This window comes from Centroberyx gerrardi, chromosome 1 (genome assembly GCF_048128805.1).
Source record: "Centroberyx gerrardi isolate f3 chromosome 1, fCenGer3.hap1.cur.20231027, whole genome shotgun sequence".
Classification (NCBI taxonomy): Eukaryota; Metazoa; Chordata; class Actinopteri; order Beryciformes; family Berycidae; genus Centroberyx; species Centroberyx gerrardi.
The window spans coordinates 25,608,585-25,623,446 of NC_135997.1; the positions used below are offsets into that span (position 1 = coordinate 25,608,585).

At 41.6% G+C, this 14,862-nt stretch overlaps 2 protein-coding genes across 2 annotated transcripts in view; both read right to left on the reverse strand.

The window, feature by feature from the left end:
* lpcat2 (lysophosphatidylcholine acyltransferase 2) overlaps positions 1-14,862 on the reverse strand; it is a 242,224-nt gene that overhangs the window by 76,555 nt on the left and 150,807 nt on the right. The gene's annotated exons all lie outside the window — the stretch shown is intronic.
* irx6a (iroquois homeobox 6a) lies at positions 8,273-12,751 on the reverse strand. Its single transcript, XM_071894346.2, has 6 exons — positions 12,686-12,751; positions 11,212-11,493; positions 10,224-10,333; positions 9,649-9,920; positions 8,716-9,387; positions 8,273-8,379 (listed from the first exon to the last, which is right to left on the reverse strand). The coding sequence occupies exons 1-6, from the start codon at positions 12,749-12,751 to the stop codon at positions 8,273-8,275; spliced, it is 1,509 nt and encodes a 502-aa protein (XP_071750447.1).

A 14,862-nucleotide genomic window follows, 5' to 3' on the forward strand; every position in this document is an offset into this window, starting at 1 on the left:
TGAGACAATAATGAGTGAGAGTATAAAATGAAAAGTGCATTTTCAATCCAGTAAAAAAATATATATACATAAAATCATTAAGTAAGCTATGTTTCAACAGGGGGCACCATACTACAATTATGGATTGAGCCTTCAAAAACAAACAAGAAAATACAGTAACACATTATTATTATTACATTATTATTCTATTTCATTATTACGACTTTTATATAAACTTACCCCTTACCAGACATCCTGTAGCCTCAACTCCATTATACAGGGCCAACGTGTTCTCATACAATGTTCAAATGATATCATATGAAAAAGTAATGCACGCTTGATTCGTAAGATTCCTAAGCATGGCCGGCCACATAACCTATCACTACTCTAAAACAACTTTGTTTAAAGTTAGACTTAAAGTTAGGTTAAAGTTAGGGGTTGTGGTTTGGCAACTAATAGGTTAGGTTAAGGTTTTGGTCATGGTGAAATAAGAACATTTTTGCTGAAAATGAAAATTTCACTCACAGGAGAAAATGTCTTTGCATTAGTTGTGAATTGAACCCGGGTTGTCGAAGTTGAAGGTAAATGTATACAACCATCCACCGCCCCGACCACAACACCCCTACTTTCCATGCTGTTCAATGTCAAACTACTGCCTGTTTCAAGCACATGAGCTCCGTCTCCTGTTTCACTCGATTCGCAGAATTTCATACCAGGTGCGTTACTTTTCGGAACTATAACTACGAATTTGATATGAGATCAGGCTGACAGGGCGGGGTATCTGTTACTGCCACCATGTACTGTTTTAAACCCGACAGGAGTGAGGAGCTCTCCCGTAGCTTGTAGGGACTCTAGAATGGGATTTATACCAGAGAGTTTTGTGGTCAGGTCGTGACATGATACACCCTGTGCGAAAAGTCCAATGGAGACTCAACAGCAGGCATTAAAGGCCTGCAGATGCCCAACATAAAGGGGAAGAAAAACAGAAGGAGGGAGGGAGATTAAAAAAGAGATGCAGGGGATTATTGAAGGGCATTAAAATGACACAGAAGATTATTCTGACGTTGGCAACGTCAACTCAGGGTCACCGACGGAAAACTGCCAGTCCAGCAGACAAACATAAAAGAACAAACAAGATAACGGGAACAACAGTGCACACAGTTTTGCGCTGCAAGGGTACAATGTAGGGATTCAGGCCCCAAATGAAAGCTCCTCTTGTTCTGGCATCCAATGAGAATTTATTTCATTGTGCCTCCTCGTGGGTTTGCCTTTTATCTTGTGATTGGGGCTTCTTGACCTGCTTATTGCCATATGTGTTCAAACATGGCAATCCTTGGTCACATTACCCCCAGTGTACCATTTGCAGACTTTCCAATGCTTACAGATGGTCCAAGGAGTGAGCTTGACCTTGCCCTCTGGGTAAGCAGTGGAATTGACACTAAGAAAGAATACCTCCCTTGTGTATGGACAGTCTATGTTTTATATCCCGACCTTGCCTTCACGCTGAGTCAGATCCTGGTTTTAGTCAGGCAGCAGAGGCTATGAAAGCAAAGATTTTAAGCTTTGTTACAGGGTGACCCTCGCCTTCATAGTATCACTTGAGCCTGGAGTTGGGCGTCCCATTCACAATTAAGCAGCAGCAGCTGGTCAGTGAACTGAGATGAGAGGGAGGCGAGGGAACCCGGAGCCGTCAGAACCACAGGCCTTGATTCCCATACTCAACAGGTCAGAGGAGACTCCAAGACCCCACTTACTCCGAAGGGACTGAAGGCCACAAAAGAAACAAGGCCCTGGGAAATGGCAGCACTGACATCACCTTTTGCCAAGCTCCGGCCTGGTACATTAGGATCAGGTTGAGGACACTTATGAAGAGGGCAGAGGTGCTGGAGTAGATCAGTGCGCCCGCAGAACGGCACTGATGGTGGAACGGAGGCCTGGATTTTTTCGGGCAGCGGCTTTGTGCCAGAAACAGTGCAGGTCAAACAGAGGGTATAGAAAGAACCAGGGGTCGCAATGCAACTTCCACCCAAACCACACAAAGCCAGCTTTTCATCCCCTCTCTGGCCATTCCACCAAGTCCATAATTATCTTTGACAAAACTCATTAGCAGAGACCTTGTAGCGACATCGGCAACCAGGAATTCCATGGAGGGAGACATGCACAGAAACAATGACCCACACACATTTCGTTGCGCCCTTTGACAAAATGTAATGAAGTGTGTATATTGTCCCCCTCATCTGAACTCTGAGCCATCGGTACAAAGACTTTGTTTTATGAGCCCTCGTTGCCCAGCGTGGGACACATCAAATGGCACCTCCATGTTGGCTCTTTTGTCATGCTTGGGGGCAAATTATTGTTTGAGAAGTTGTTGTTGTTATTATGGCTCCTATTAGCAGGAAGTAGCCATTGCTGTCGTGTCAGAATAATTCATATTCTTTTACATCGCAGGCACATGCTCATTAAGTGGGGGCTCAAATGTGAGGTGCGCATGTGATGGAAGGCCCTGATAGTGCTTTTTCAGAACTTAACCCCTCATTGACCTATAGCATTATAGCCCACAACATACCGGAATGACAGTCATTGTGCAACTGTTGGTTAGGAGAAATAGCAATAAAATAATGAATGCATAACACAAGCCAAGTGATATTTGCATGCCCTGCTTTCATGCTGCTCAAAACATCCAGGCCTACCTTTGGCTCACATTAGGGACAGGATTTTTTCCATTTATTTCAACTTTGCAGTACAAATCCATTTTACATTTAGGGTTACATTTTAGGCATTAAGCTGACACTCATACAGTATTACAAGATGTGCAACAGTAGAAGAATAAGTGGAACAATTTTGCAAGTGGATCTTTAAATAACTGCACTCACTACATCCATTGCTCCCAGACATGTCAGCTGTCAGAATTTCTGTTCATGCGGATGATTTGGCAGACTCGTCCTTGAACCCAGATGTGCTAAAATTCACGCATATACAGTTTCCATCAGTCCAAAAAAAGCCAAGGAAAAAAGAATAAGCATTCAAATTGACATTGGAAGTTCCTCCTCCTTCCCAGCAGTATTTTAGATAATGAAATTGAAAAAACATATTTTACAAAGTAAAACTTATTCTAAATTCATGAAGTGTGATTAAGTTTAACTAAACACCATTCATATAGTGTATGTATTGAATTGTATTTTTTATAGATAGACAACGGCAGTGCCTTGGATTGACAGTGCCTTGGGAAATGAGCACCCTTTGAACAACTTCGGAGCTATGACAACACACTGCCATTGTATCGTTTTAACACTAATGGAAGGCATGTGTTACCTTTCAACACTTCACACTGTAATTGTGACCACTGATTGCACTGTTTTGTTTTGCCCAAGACAAAAATGTAGATTTGGGTGAGAAACTGTAGATAGCAGGCCATGATAGACAAAACAACATGGCATTCATCTCACTCACTGTGCTTTATTTGAAAGCACTTACTTAAGAAAAATCAGTTTATGCAATTGACAACATAGAAAGTTAAGAAAAATTTTGACTTAATAGAGAAAATGTTGAAATGGCAAAACATCTGTCAAGCTTCTTTAAGTTAAGGAATCTTAAGTTATTTACTGTTGGTTACTGTGGAAATGTGTACTGTGAACGTTTCTGTACCTTTGAATGTGTGGGAATTTAGAATTGTGCATTCAAAATCAATGTCTGTCTATCTGTCTGTCCTTGTATATACAGTACAACATATAGCAGCAATGTTTTGAAAAGACGTTTAGGAGTCTAGGAGTTAAGTCCTCACTTTGTCACAAAGTTGGTGTGTTGAAACATGTAAATCATTGAGATAAAATCAAATATGAAGCCAATATGAATACACAGTCAAAGTAAACTAAGAAATAAACCAAATAATTCTGCATTTTCCCTTTCTTTTGGGGGGTAAGGATGGAGGTTGAGGGTGGGTAACACTCTACCCTAAATAAACATGTCCACATGTTTAAAAGGTGTTACAGCAAATAAACATGTTCACGTATTGGCCTGTGTGGCTTGAATGTGTTCCAAACCTGCACACTTGACTTGACACACCTGCCATTTCTTAGGTTCAGCTTACTGACTGGAAAAGAGCATCGGGTGCAAGAGGCAGCTTGGCTCAGAAAGAGGCCTTCAGTAGATCCATGACAGTACACAAAATGACAATTCATTGTAAACTCATGGAAAGCCTGGGAGTGTGACGACGCCATCAGATTTCATGCAAGGGATGGTCACGGATTAATATTGTCAAACCTATTTAAGTATTCATGTTTACCATAGCTTGTTTTTCTTTTCGCATATTTGTGTCTCATTCAAAGATTATCTGAAATCTGTTTTGGATTATGCCAACAGGCTCTTCAGACCCCCCCCCCCCCCCCCCTCCCAAATGAAAAAAGTAATTTGCTGAGAGGAACACATGTATTAGGGCGATTTAGTTGTGCATATATAGGCTACCTAAGGAACTTATTGTTCCGTAACATTGTAGTTTGCCTCAGATTTCATGTCTCGCCTCAGATTAAAGATGTCAGACAAACATCTCTCAATACCCCCCCAACCCCCCCCCCCCCCCCCCCCATATATATCCCCCACCCCCTCCCCAAAAAAGGTTTATTAAAGGTTTATTTATTTATTTAGCATTCTATCTATCTATCTATCTATCTATCTAAAAGGTGGATTCTCATTGTCCTGCACACAAACATCATGGTTTAGCAGTCTGAATAACAGCAGCGTAAAGCTTCTGCCCCATGGCACCCAGATTAGGTTAGATTTACAGTAGGCTAATGTTACTCTTGATTGTCTTTCCAGCGTGCAGCTGCTTTAGCCGTATGTAAAACACTATGTACGACAGGCTAATTGATCTGTTAGCTGCCTCAGACAGACGCTGCTGGATGAGTCCATCATGCCATTATCTATGGTTTCCCTCAGGTATATTGCCATGGTGGTAATCCCATTGCGCATGCATCATTACCTTCAATAATGTAAGGCAGCTCTTCTTTACAGCCTCGGGTTTAATTAACTTTGTCTTTAAATATTTTATACACGCCTACCCCTACATCTTAATGTAAAGAGCAACGCATCAGCCGCATGTTGGGTAAGTCGAGACTTATTAGTACTGAAGAGGAGAGAGATCCCCCTGGTAGTAGCTGCTCGTATTCATTAACTGACGGACTATATGGTGCCTGGTATATAGGCCTGCCGAGGCTCGGAAAATGCGCATCATTATGGGTAAAAGAGCTGTCATCTCTGACTCAATATGGGTGCAGTGAATTGACAAATCCAGGAATTGGCAAAACATGTCAGGTGTCCTCGCCATTGCGTCTATCTCAGTTTTTTTCTTCATCATAGCATTATTTAGGTTTGGTTGATTCTACAAGGTTATTAAACGGATTTAGATTACATTCAACACCTAATGTCATGGACAATCTGAAAAATAAAACTCGCCCTCAGTTGACCTGCAATAGACAATACATCACGCAACTGTTAAAAGATGCCAATCGTTATGTCGCCTTTATTTCACAGGAAGGATGTTCATCAATACCTAGATTCGGACCTTTGAATGTTACTATATTGAGATTTTCTAGGTCTAGGTAGGCATATGCCTACTTTTGAATTAGGCTGTTTTATGTGACTTAAGTTTCTTATTCCGTTACTCCAGGTTCCTAAAAAAGAAAAAAAAGAATCAATATGTGAGGCTGTTATTTGCCCTCAAAGCGGGGCTGATTAATTTCATCGCGCAGGCCTTTTATTGGGTCTCATCTTAACGCAGAAGGGAAAATTGAACTGAAAAAAAGAAAAAAAGAAGAGACAACTCTAAATATTATTCCTGACCATCCTCACCCTCGTCATTAGATTTTCCTGGAGGCTCCATGCATTGCTGAGAGTTTCACATATTGACCAAGGACACCAGTAGGATGAGCACAGAGCCTCTGAATTGTCCTAATAGGGAACCTAATACTTTTATTACAAACATAATCCCCCAAATTCCACCTCAAATGACGTTTTTTATGTTCTACTAAGATGTAGGTTATTTGCAGGTATTGTGGCAGTTGTGACCTTGAATCTAATTCATACCAGTAATATGTTCAGTCCTAAAATCTAAAGAAATGACTGTCTAAATAAAGTGGAAAAATAATGCAAATGGGATGAGAAAATTCACTTGTTTCAATTATTACACTGGTTTCAGGATTTAATCTTGAAACACTAGACTGTCAACAATAGTAAACTAGTATCAAGAAAATTACACTTAATTCAAGAAAGTTATTAATTTGCAATTTGATTTGCAATGAAAGCAAGTGAAAAATAGTTAGACAGTCAGACAAACTGCTCAAAAGTTATTGATGTTGGAGTAAAGCATTTGGCCTGACGGTACCCATAAGGTTAAAAAAATAAGATTGTATGAATCAATAGGAATTACATGTCAAGATGGATTTTTGTGCACTCTGTGTAGAAGATTAAGGCGTCAGAATCAATATCCCATCAGAAATTAAAACCCGTTTTAGTTTGCACAGCATCATTTGTCATTTACGGAACTATTTGATTTTAAAAGTTTGAGATGTGAGGATCAAAAAGTTTTTTAGACCGTCAGGACGCATCACAGTGATCATCTTATTACAGTGGTCTGTAGGAGACTCAGAAGAATTGGCCCATAACGAGATGAACTATAGGCAAAACAGCCGAATCAAAGGGACTTTGATGGACCATGTGAATTTCTCTGGGTTTGTTTGATTCTACAAATGACCTTTTAATTAACACAGTATTAAGTTATTGCAGCGACTCGCTACACAGGGGACAAAGCAGCATTCATCCTATATCCCTGCCTGGTTGCTTGCCTTGAACAGTAACAAAGTGTTTGATGCCACTACTGATTAGATACTGACAACAGAGAGATGATGTCCCCTTTCTTCCGGGACTTGTGGATTTCACTCACGTCCTCTTCTGAATCCTGACCTTCCAACAGTGCTCCGGGTTTATGCGCCGAGTCAAGATGATAAACTTTGATCAAATGCAGATCCTCAAATGTTTTAATTGGCCGATTGAACGTTCAACTCTATAAATAACCACGACACAGAAAACGAAAGCTCTTGGAAAAAATGCATTCTTATAAAACATTTCATGAATGGCAAAACACAGAATAAGCTCACATTTAAACACAATGACAAATTCTCCAGGTCCACTCAACGTATAGCAGATCCAGTCCTTTTTATATGTCAACTTTATGTCCGACAACAAGCATTTCTCTTTTAAATCAGGCAAAATGCCACGTATAGCCACAGTGAAACGCAACATGTAACAAAATATTTAAAGGAGATACGAAATCAATCAATTAAACACTTAATTAAATAAATAAATAGACGAGATGCCAAATAACAAATAAATAGGTAAATAAATACGTTTGCTACACTACACGATTGCCCATACACAAATTTGGCCATTCCCATTCGGCCATTCTCATACCGTTGCATCTAAAATTCTTGCATAAAGTCATTATTAACACCATAAAAACAACATTGTGCAAAATGATAGCCACGTCCACAGTTTGAATCGTCAGTTCTCACTGCAGCAGCGCCAGGTAGTTCCCATGTGTCATATTCAGGCCGCTCCTCGACCAGTGTGTCCTTTAGTGCATAATAAATGTCCCGTTATTTGTTGTCGTGCAGCTGCCAGCAATCTAAAAAAAAAGAAGAAAAAACAGAACATTAAATTATCATCTTGAATAAGAAGGAATAAACATCTCACAAAGTATTTTTTTTAAGGGATTTATTTTTTAAGAAGAGTTTTTTTAATCCACAGTCAATTTAGTTGGAATACAAATATTTAAATGTCATAATTTCATTATTATAAATTATTATAGTGACATCATGCCTATGTGTTAGTAACCTTCAACATCTCAACAGCTAAATATTAAAATAAAATATAACAACCTATACATGATAATTTTATTGTTAGTTGATAAGGGCAGCTAGTGTTGACCACTGTTACATTACGTGTGTGTGAGTGCGTGTGTGACTGAGTGTGTGTACCTATGTAAGTGTATATCCATGTACACTTGTGTATGATATAGCGTGTTGGTCTATGCCTTTATGTGTGTGTGTGTGTGTGTGAGAGTATGTGTATGTGTGAGTCTGAGTGTGCCTATGTAAGTGTGAATCTGTGTTTGCCTGGTTAAGCGTCCTTGTGTGTGTGTCTGTGTGTGTGTGCTGGTGTGTGTGTGTGTGTGTGCGGAGGGCAGTGATTGTTGGTGACTTCACCCATTTCTTCCATGTCAGTGTTCAGAGGCTCACCTGCTTCACCTCTTCATCACCGGTCTGAAAGCAGTGACCTTGTCATCCTGTACGGTCCCGCAGGCTTCGCTGAGGTCAGACGACTCTGCCTCGGCCTTGCCCCCGGAGAATCCTGCACACCCAAATAAAACCACATCTAAGAAAACCTGCTTCAGGTTGGTGCAGCTTAGCTGACTAAAACACAGTAAAAATGTGTAGTGCATCAGAGTCTTAAAACTTTGCTTTGCAAAGCTCCAACAATTCATGGTAAAAACATATTTGGCAGCGTTGTATAGGAGATATTTAAAACATTTGTTTTGTATTAGACATGATGTAAATTACTATGTGTCTGTCAATAGCACCAGGCAAACCTCTTATATTTATAGAAGATTATTAAACACCCATTTCAGCTTTTATGTGGATATGCAATATGTGTGGCACACTGCAGGTTGCATTAACGATGACATACCTTCGATAGTGGAGTACTGACACGTGTCTGGGAGTGCAGGGTAGGAGGAACAGTGCAGTTGGAGGCCCTTGTGGCTGTAGCTGCCTGTGCCATAGACCTTCGAGTGCAAGAGCGGGCCCTCCTGGAAGGGGTTCTCAGCATTGGTCACGCTGCTAGATTCGTGGAGGCCCCTTATGCCCCCGCACTGTCCAGTGGGAGCCCCGGGGAGCCTGGCGCTCTGGAGCTGGCAGTCCCCGGCCGAGTTGCCTGTCCTCAGCTCAGAGCCGTGCTGCGGGCTCAGTATGACCCCCGAGGCCGCCGTGCGAGCCAGAGACCAGATCCGTGGCTTGTCTGACGCTTCGAAGTGGGACAGGGACACCGTTCCCGTGGGGACGGTCGAGGAGGGCGGCTTGGACACCACGGGATCCAGGAAGTCAGAGGGCAGAGGAGGGAGCGTGGCCACGCTCTTGATGGCGCAGGGGAAAGGGTGGAAGCTGTTGGCCAAGCTCAGGTGCAGCTCGGAGCCACAGTCTCTCTTTTGAGGGGCCCCGGACAGCGCCATGGCCCTCTGGAGGTCCTGCTCATCCGGAGCCACCTTCTCACAGTCACTGTCCAGCTTGTCACAGTCGTCCTCCTCCATGTCCTCCAGGTCACTCAGACGCAAGTCCTTCTCCTCCTTGCAATCACTGGAATCTGCATAAAGAACAACATGCATGGGAGTTTAAGAATTTATAGGTAACTGTGCTCAGATAGTTGCCCCAGCATTATTTTATTTACATAGGAACAACTTTTTGACAGGAAACATTTGAACAGACTTTTGACCCTGGGTCCTACTGAAGACAACAAACCATATTTTTTAATTTCATAAAGTTTAAGAATGCTTCAACAAACTGTTCCGCACCAACTAGCTGGAGGGGAACCGTACTTTACCTTTGGTGACACAGTCTTGGTCACTCTTGTCGAGGTCATCCTTCCTGTCATCGCTGGCTTTATTCTTTGGTGACCAGGTCATCTTGTTCTCCTTCTTTAGCCTCCTCCTGGCGTTGGCGAACCAGGTGGACACTTGGGTGAGGGTCATTTTGGTGATGATGGCCAGCATGATCTTCTCGCCCTTGGTGGGGTAGGGGTTCTTGCGGTGCTCATACAGCCATGTTTTCAGGGTGCTGGTGGTTTCCCGGGTTGCATTCTTTCTTCTGGCGGTGCCATTAAAGTCTACAGTCCCATATCTGGTAGGGGACACACACAAACACACACACACACACAGACGCTAACCATTAGCACTGTTAGCAAAGGACATAAACTAGTCACTCAGACCCCCTACACCCCCTGGAGTGTTGTTTGAAATATATACAGCTCTGCTGCAGGTATCAGTATGGAGTTACACCCTGACCTTTGATCTGAATGCGGCATATTCCCTCAGTGAAGTGGTGCTTACATAAATGATCATTATTACTCAGTGGCAGAATGCTTTTTGGCAGGTCTGCTCAAGCTTAAAGGACATAGTGGACAAAAATAAATGCGGACCTTACCTGTCGTATTGATACTGGCCCAGTGAATGGTCGTAAGGATAGTATGCAGCAGTTTGAGTGATGCCAGAGTGCAAAGTGCCTGTACTGTCCTTAATGTCATACTGTGGATTCTATAAACGAGAAGGAAGTTGTTATAACCCAACATACTGAGATTTTGTTCCAAGGCTATTTGGCATCTTTCCTCAATGCTTTTCACAAATTATCTTACAGAATAAACATTTCTTATTTTCGTCCTCTTTAAAGAGTAAATCTGTTGCAGCTGGAAGAAAATTTCCATAATTATTATAGCCTATCCTTAATAAAAATATTGTTTTACTTTATTACTGTCAGCAAGTAAAAATGTGCTAGATGATCAATTTCCATAGCATGGACAATAAATTGTAGGTAACTTGATTCCTGGATTGATTATCAGGCAACCATAGTATACAGAAATTAAGAGGAGAGAAACAAACAAGAAAAGTTCAAGTTGCACTGCAGAAATGTCCATCTTAACAAGCAATTTACTCTTATATCCACTCTTAAACTCTTATAAACACAAGTGGAAAATTCTGCTACTGGGCTGATATAATTCTACTTTTTTCCAATGCAGGTTCACTTGTCAAGTGCCAATATTTTGAAACAAGGCAGAATCACTCCACTATGGTATATATATAAAATATATATATATATATATGTATATATATATATATATATACATATATATATATATAAAAACAAAACAATGACACTTGATTCAATAAAATCTTTGAGACAAGTTCCTCTGCATTGCATCTGCACAAGTGAAACTCCTATCTCACCCTGTTGGCAGGATTTTTCACTTGTTTTAAGAAATACATTTACATATTTTAAGACTCAATACCGGGTTAAACGGCTTGTCAACATGAATATTTTTGCAGTGCGAGATTAATTGATCAACAGAACCCGGCTGATCGATCTGGCGGAGCCCCCCTCCCCCCTTGCGCATCAGATGAGGCTGAAGTGCACCCACCAGAGTGGAGTAGATAGCGGACGGGTCGGTGCTGTATGGGAAGTAGTTGGCGTAGTTCTGGCTGGCGGCGGCCGCTGCAGCGTAGGGAGAGCTGTACATCCCCAGCGCCGCGTTCAGCTCCGTCCGGCTGCTCGCCAGGAGCCGGTTCTCGTAGGACGGGCAGCAGAAGGAGGCGGCGGCGGCGGCAGCAGCGGCGGCGGTCTGGGAGCCGCCCGTCCCGTCAGAGACCGACCTGGAAATCGAATCGCAGCAAGTCGTACTGGGGTTTGCCGACACGAAAAACTGCATGAAGAGAATCGTGGATAGACATGGTCATTGGCTGTTTGAGCTCTTACTGTATCTGGATGTGTGTGATAGCTCTGAGGTGATTGTAGGTGATGCACTGCAAAAAAGATATCCATCTGAACAAGTCGGTCAGTCTAGTGTTGAGTCTTGGAATCTGATTTGCCTTAAAACACGTGAAAAAAGCTGAGGTGGTTTCACTTGTTTCCAGTGCAAATCAACTTGTTTTAAGCATGATCTTGAATCAGCTGTCATTATCTTACAGTGATCTGCCTTATTGCAAGATAACTCACTTGTTTCCAGAGAATTCCTGGAATAAGTGAAAGTGCATTGGAAACAAGATGTATAATCTCACCCCACTGCCACATTTTTCACTTGCTTTAAGAAAAATAAGATTTTAAGATTGGATAGAAAACTAAATGACATTGGATGGACATTTTTTTCAGTGTATATGCAGGTAAGATGAAAAATAGCCTCGCGCAATCCGTGCGTAAAAGTGACCTGCTCGACTTTATCTTCGGGTTCTAAATTGTAATTTATGGGAAAAGAACAGTCTATAGTAGTTTCAGTATCCATTGAATATATATTTCAATTTCTAAATATTTAAACTTAATATATAACGTTTCATCCAATATATCACCGCTGAGCGAGAATAGATATTATCGAGATAAAAGTTGGGTAATAACTTTGCTTGGATAGTAACTTTCGTCCCTCATTCGACTTGAACTTCTCCGAACTTCTCATGTGGGGTAACATGTTTTCAAAACACGTAAAAGAAACGCTTTAATTGAGTTTTTCAAGCCTTCAAAATAATTCAATTTGCCCAACATCATTCCAGATGTCCCGGTAATTTGAATAGAAAGTTTGCGAGTGTGTACAGCATACAAAACAGCGCAATAACACCTCGTAGTCTGTAATAGGTGACATTCATCTCTATTGTCATCAGAATAACACGTGAGTTCATTCATAATTCAGTGTAATTGGACATGGGTGCGTGTATATCGATATTTGGTTCAACAACAAAAGCACCACACGTAAATAGCTGTCAATACTGTCAAAGCAGTTACTCATGCACCGGTGTATCTTATTAGAGAAGGATCCTCTGACTAATGAAAAAAAAAGAAAATATGCAATAACACATTTCTGTGTGTGTACAAAAACTTAGGTGAAATGAAAAAAGATAGTGGCTTACCTGTGAAGTTGCATTGTAAGGATATCCAAACTGCGAGAAAGACATAGCTGCTTCTTTTGTAACCATCAGCAATATTCTTCACCCTTGATCGATTGCAACCAATTCTACTTCAAATCCACCGTCTTACACACATTTCCACGCACGGCCTTTCGCTCAATAATAGATGACTGCACTCATAGGAGGGAGACTTTAGGCTGGCACCAGCTGCAGATTGTTTTATATGAATGAATAATCCCCCCAAAGGACCTGATAAGAAATGAAATTAAGCGTCATTAAGTACAAAAAAATTGTTGTTGTGTTAGCTGAAGGAGGCTTAAAGGATAACGTAAGACTTGCAAGATATGGACTCTGCTTGTGCTATTATTTGTGGCTCTATAGTTCTTTAGCATTCATCCATGCAAGGGTATCAGCGTGACGTCATTGTAATCCCGGAACGGCAGGGTACCAGGGATAGAATAATGTCTTTGCCAATCACGTCCAACACAGGGTTTTCTTAAGGTGCACTGTACACAGCCTTGTCCCTCTCTGTGTAATAGAATTCTTCACCGATTTACCGATAAAAGAAAGACTCGGGAAATAGTACTGTAGTCCAATATTGAATTGTAACATGGTCCTTATGCCCCCTTTGTAAAATAAAAAGTCAAGCCAAACAGCATAAAACATGCAAGACACATTTTTGGCAGCATTATAAGTTACCACAATCACAATCAGTGTGATCACAATCACGCATACACAGTAGCCTATATTCAGAGGTGATATCTATATATATATATATATATATATATATATATTTTTTTTTTTTTTTTTTTTTTTTTTTTCATTGAGGCAAATCACATATCTAAACTGGAAAAGTATCCAGAGTGTTTTGTTGTGAAGAGTATAGTCTAAAGTGTCACAGGACGTGTTTCCTTTATTTAGATTCAGTGAGAATAAAAGCTGGTTGAACGTGCACCTCCACAAATTCCACTTTTTTCCCGACCTCTGTTCGCCTCTGGCTGTCTGGCCAGAGGTCCAACCCGGAGTTAATGACGATGATGTTTCTATCTTTCTCTATTAGAGAGAGGGGCAGTCCCAGCAGGAACGGATAGAGGGGTTTTTGGCAGGTCAATAGACCAGTGATTGATGCGCGCCTGGAGACCTACGTGACCATTACGCGTAATGCGTAATTGTATCAATTAACAAATGGATACATGCCCTTGTTTAACCAACGAGTAACAGAGTGAAAATATGCCTTAGAGGTGAAATCCGAAGAGCCGTGCTGGAAAAAAAAGACAGTGGAAGCCCTGCTCTCCAGTCTAATTAAATATCCGTGGATGGGGGCGACGAGAATTGCATTTTAATTGAATGATGCTCACTTGAAAGATGGGGAAGGAATGAGGCTGCCTCTCAGTGAATGAAACGAGAAATAATTTTAAGCTTTATTAGATCAGCAACTCAACCATCACCAGTTCTCTCTTTCTCTCCCATAAACATAAACAACCAATGCCCCCTCCTCCTCGTCCTTGTATGAGTGTGTGGAGTGGGGGAAGGGGGGGGTAATGATTATTTTCCCCATATATATTTGTATTGACAGTGACAGCGATGATGAGTCCTACTGAGTCATATGATCCGCTTGATTCTGACTATCCCGGATTGTACAAGGTCTCCGTTGTCACGACTGATACCGTGTGCCAAATCTCCCGGTGTGTGCCCTGCCTTTCCAGGACTGATGAAAATTGGCGTTTCCTTCCCTGGAGACGCATCTGCGATTACGGGCTTTCTCTCCGAGGGGCGCTAAAGAGCCGCGTGTAGAGATGGAAACCTCCCGTCAGAGATTTACCAAGGAGATAAAGTGGACGGAGTGGTCATGGTCCAGGCTTTGGGAAGTGCCATTTTTATACACCCACAGGCTATAGTAACTCTCACACACACCACGTCGTCGGTTTTGACAAGTGCTCATTGCCCCTGACAGGCATGTCTCCTATAGGCTGCAGCAGTGATCTCACTGGATAACACACCCTGGTCCTCAACAGTTAGCTTTCCCACGTTGCCGAAGTGCATCAAACCTTTCATTTGCTAGAGTTGTTCCTTATGAATAAAATATATGCTTTCCATTTCAACATGTCCCTCCTTTCAGTGTTCAATCCTGACTTTTCATAATACTTCAAATAAGATCCAGGGCCATGGTGCACCCAGAC